Here is a 4,878-nt window from a genome sequence, read left to right on the forward strand (position 1 = left end):
CCCTACACTGACTCTCTCTCTCTCTCCCTACACTGACTCTCTCTCTCTCTCCCTACACTGACTCTCTCTCTCTCCCCCTACACTGACTCGCTCTCTCTCTCTCTCTCTCTCTCTCCCTACACTGACTCTCTCTCTCTCCCCCTACACTGACTCGCTCTCTCTCTCCCCCTACACTGACTCGCTCTCTCTCTCCCCCTACACTGACTCGCTCTCTCCCTACACTGACTCTCTCTCCCTACACTGACTCTCTCTCTCTCTCCTACACTGACTCTCTCTCTCTCTCCCTACACTGACTCTCTCTCTCTCTCCTTACACTGACTCTCTCTCTCTCTCTCTCGCCCTCTCCCTACACTGACTCTCTCCCTCTCTCTCCCTACACTGACTCTCTCTCTCTCTCTCTCTCTCTCTCTCTCTCTCTCTCGCCCTGTCCTCCTCAGGTTTCCTCCATAAACCGTGTTCTGCGTAACCTGGCCAGTGAGAAGCAGCAGATGGGGGCAGATGGTGTGTATGATAAGCTGAGGATGCTGAACGGTCAGACCGGCACATGGGGGGCACGGGCTGGGTGGTACCCAGGGACTGTAGCACCTGGTCAACCAAACCAAGGTGAGTTTAAAAATGATTAAAGATCAAACAGTTTCACATTTAGTTATTAATTAAACTCGTACCTCCAGATTGGAAAAACATTTTTTCTTTCAATAGAAGAAAGATTTTATTCCAGGTGATTTTGGAGCGTTTCTATTGGTCCGTTCATCGTGAAATTCTGATATAGTATAAAGAACAACCGCAGATTCACTTTATGGAGAAAAAAAAAAAAGAAAAGAAAAACAGAGATTTTGCAGTAGTTGAAAAGGATGTTGAAATATAAGCTTTTGACTTGTTTGGCTAATTCGTATCAAGTACAAGAAAACACTGTGTGAGAAATCATGATAATTCCAAAACTTTGGTAACCTTCCAAATAGTCCCTAAATTATACTTCATTGTAATGCTTTAATTGGTCGTTTAGAACCTTTAACCCAGAATATTTACTGCTCAGGTTCTGCTGCCACATTCCCTGGAGTTCAGAGTGTTTAACTGCAGCTTAATGGGTGTTGCTTCTTCTCTCTCCTGGTACTCTGATAATGACAGTGGCGTGTCAAGGTTAACACTGTGAGCTGGAAGTCCTGTTGACTGGATTCTTGTGTTACACAATGCTGAGCACCGCACGTCTGTGCCATCAGGAGAATTCCAGCTTTGCAGCAGGTCCTGGCAGTACTCTGTGTCGTATGATAAGCAGCTCCTTCCAGTCCAGCGTTGATGGTCCCCTTAATGGGTCTCACAGCACTGAAGATGGCTTCGATGTGTGGTGAAGATAGTTAGAGCAGAGAGTTTGTCGGTCCACCTTCAAGCTTGGCCTCCCCCCAAATAGTGAAGAGGTCAATATGATGAGCATGTTGGGGTTTTCAGAAATGCAGTGATTCTTCATGATGACCCACTCTTGTTTCACATGTTTCTTATGAACGACTTCATAATCATCTCCATCAGCACAAAACATCTGGAGAACAAAACACAAAATCTTCATTCATCTTCTTGCAGATCATTGCCAGCAGCAGGAGAACAGCAGCGAAAACACAAACTCCATCAGCTCCAATGGAGAGGACTCAGATGAGACCCAGATCCGGCTGCAGCTGAAAAGAAAATTACAAAGAAATCGCACATCCTTCACTCAGGAACAGATCGAAGCCCTGGAGAAAGGTAAGACACAAAAGGCCACTCGCTGCATCTTCATCTTCCAGCTAAACTGCAGAGAATAACCAGTCTGTTCATTTCCAGAGTTTGAAAGAACTCACTATCCTGACGTTTTCGCAAGAGAAAGACTTGCAGCCAAAATAGATCTCCCAGAGGCCAGAATACAGGTAAAAAAAACACATACACACCTGGCCTATATCATATCAGATAGAAACCTGAATTTGGACCTGACTCCTCCTGCATGGTGTTAGGTTTGGTTTTCAAACAGACGAGCGAAGTGGAGGAGAGAAGAAAAGCTGAGGAATCAGCGCCGGCAAGCCAGCAGCAACTCCAGCCACGTTCCAATCAGCAGCAGCTTCAGCACCAGCGTTTACCAGCAAATCCCGCAGCCCAGCAATCCTGGTAAGCCCAGTAAAGCCCAAATACTCCCAGTAAAGCCCAAACACTCCCAGTAAAGCCCAAACACTCCCAGTAAAGTTCAGACTCTCTGTATATAAAGACACTCTAAAAAAAAGACATTCATAAATAATGCCACTCTCTGTAACTAGAGACACTCTTAGTACATAAAGACACTCTCAGAAAATCTCAGTCTTTAAATCTGAAGCAGGGTTAGGGTTAGATTTAGGGTTAGGGATTAGGGTTAGGGTTAGGGCTGGGTTCTGAGAGAACACATTTACCTTTAGCTTGTGGAGTTTGTCTCAGTAACACTGGTGTGTTTTGTCTCTTGCAGTGTCTTTTACATCAGGCTCTATGCTGACCAGGTCAGACACAGCTTTGACAAACTCTTACAGTGGCCTGCCTCCCATGCCCACCTTCACCATGGCTAATAACCTCCCTATGCAGGTAATTTCAGCCTCCTATTTTGAACGATGTGTGTTTGACCTTTTGACTTCCGTCACCAAGCGTTGGTTCATTACATGTGGCTGAAAGCAACATTTCAGTGCTGAAGTAACGACTCAACACTGTAAAACAAGTACCATCAAAAACCACACTTACACACACACACACACACATATATACACATACTTATATATACACACACACTAACTTATACACATATATACACACTTATACACACAAACACACACACATATACATACTTGTATATACACACACACACATATATACACATATATATATATACACACACACACACACACATATATATATATATATATATATATATATATACACACACCTATACATACACACACATACATATATATGTATTTACATACACTTACATATACACGTATTTACACACAGAATATCAGAATATTATGACCACCCTGGTTTGGAATGAACCGGTCTCATTATTCTATCAGCTCCACTGACCGTGCAGGAGCCCTGTTTCTCATCTGTTTCTCTGCGGACTCTATCAGCCTCCTTTCACCCTGTTCTTTAATGACCTGGTGGTGATGAGTGTGTTAGTGAGTGTTGTGCTGTGTGTGTTGTCACTGCAGTGCTGAGAATGACCCACCACCTAAACACTACAGTCTGCTCTGTGGTGGTCAGTCCTGTGGGGTCCTGAGTACTGAAGAACAGGGTGAGAGGAGGCTGATAACAGAGTCTGCAGAGAAACAGATGGAGACAGTCTGGACTTATAGATCTACACAGGGCTGCTGTATGATCAGTGGAGCTGATAGAAAGGACAGTGAGTGTAGAAACAAGGAGGTGGTATTAATGTTATGGCTGATCGGTGTATACTGTATACACACATTTATTTACATTTATAAACACTTCTATTTCATATACACACGTATATTCTCTCTTTATAGCCCAGCCAGACCTCTTACTCCTGCATGCTGCCCAACAGTCCGCCAGTGAATGGGCGGAACTACGACACGTACACACCCCCTCATATGCAGGCACACATGAACAGCCAATCAATGTCAACTTCTGGTACCACCTCTACAGGTAGGTGGAGACTGGTTGGGCCTGGTGACGTCAGAGAAGGTTTTAAAACGGATTTTCACTGATTCATGCTCTGTTTTCCTTTTGGGCACCAAAGCGCTCCATCCTAACCTTCAGACTACGACTGTCCCCATCCCCACAATCGACTGATCAGGACCTTCTGTTCATCTGATTTGCTGGGGTGGGAAAGGGGGCAGTCATGGTCATTGGTTAGAGCATTGGCTTATTGATGACAGGGTTGTGGGTTTGATACCCAGGTTCTCCAAGGTGCCAGTGTTGGGCCCTTGAGCAAGGCCCTTCACCTGCTCTACTCCCCGCTCCAGGTTGTGTGTGTGTGTGTGTGTGTGTGTGTTGGATTGGTTAAAAAAAACTTTTCAGTTTGAATGGCTTCAGCCTTTTCCAGACCTCTCTGTCTGGAAGAGCTGAACAGTGGTAGTATTCCTTTAAACACACTCTGCTCTCCTCCTCTTTACGGCCTGCGTCCCAAATCACACACTTCTACACTGTACTCACTGCACTAACCAGTGCACTTCTGGTGGAGCACTATTTTATACACTTGGAAGTGTGTCTGTGTGCAGTTTGGGTCACAGCCTGTGTCATTATTCAGGTTTATCAATCGAACGGAAAAAACATTTGGTCGACATTCAGTAAATATTACCACAAATCTCTGTTTCCATAGCGACAGAAGTTTTACAATCATTAAACCATTTGTTGTAAAAATCTTTTGTATGGAAATGCAGTAAGTTGAGTTTTCACATCATCGTTCAGGATCACGCTCTCATCCAGCCCAGCTTTAACTGGCTCCTCAGTTACAGAACATTCAGAACCCAGTTTATCAAATTGCAGGATGAGCTGTTATTACTAAGAGTCAGGACTGTTTGACTGATGGACGTGTGTGTGTGTGTGTGTGTGTGTGTGTGTGTAGGACTCATCTCACCTGGAGTTTCGGTCCCAGTGCAGGTCCCTGGAGGAGAGCCAGATATTTCTCAGTTTTGGTCCCGACTGCAGTAAAGAGAAACGCTACTTCACCCTCTAACCGAACAGCAGTATTTCACACACACACACACACACACACACACAAGGAAGAGTGTGTGTGTTTCTTCTGTGCGGTGTTGTGTTCTGAGGAATAGAGGGAAAAAATTTCTGTTTAAAGACTTTGATAAGGATGAAGATGAGGAGGAGGAGGAAGAAGGGGAGGACAGCACTGGACAGGCAGAGACCACAATGGCCTTTATTTAA

General features: G+C 44.6%; 2 protein-coding genes across 2 annotated transcripts in view; both read left to right on the forward strand.

Moving 5' to 3' along the window:
• pax6b (paired box 6b) overlaps positions 1-4,878 on the forward strand; it is a gene marked incomplete at its 5' end in the record, with an annotated part of 9,207 nt that extends 4,329 nt beyond the window's left edge. Inside the window, 2 exons of the mRNA XM_072671976.1 lie at positions 438-462; positions 4,772-4,878. Coding sequence (XP_072528077.1) covers positions 438-462; positions 4,772-4,878 — 132 coding nt within the window. The remainder of the gene's footprint in view (positions 1-437; positions 463-4,771) is intronic.
• Positions 474-4,650, forward strand: LOC140548807 (paired box protein Pax-6-like). The gene is made up of 7 exons (XM_072671973.1): positions 474-603; positions 1,573-1,731; positions 1,810-1,892; positions 1,977-2,127; positions 2,456-2,577; positions 3,504-3,642; positions 4,565-4,650. The coding sequence occupies exons 1-7, from the start codon at positions 489-491 to the stop codon at positions 4,648-4,650; spliced, it is 855 nt and encodes a 284-aa protein (XP_072528074.1). The 5' UTR covers positions 474-488.

Source organism: Salminus brasiliensis, unplaced genomic scaffold (genome assembly GCF_030463535.1).
Source record: "Salminus brasiliensis unplaced genomic scaffold, fSalBra1.hap2 scaffold_116, whole genome shotgun sequence".
In the NCBI taxonomy this organism is placed as follows: Eukaryota; Metazoa; Chordata; class Actinopteri; order Characiformes; family Bryconidae; genus Salminus; species Salminus brasiliensis.

Coding starts and splice junctions, on each gene's coding strand:
- LOC140548807 (XM_072671973.1), top strand. CDS start 489: ATGGGGGCAGATGGTGTGTATGATAAGCTGAGGATGCTGAACGGTCAG. Junction 2,128..2,455: donor CCCGCAGCCCAGCAATCCTG/GTAAGCCCAGTA, acceptor TGTCTCTTGCAG/TGTCTTTTACATCAGGCTCT. Junction 2,578..3,503: donor TCCCTATGCAGGTAATTTCA/GCCTCCTATTTT, acceptor CTCTCTTTATAG/CCCAGCCAGACCTCTTACTC.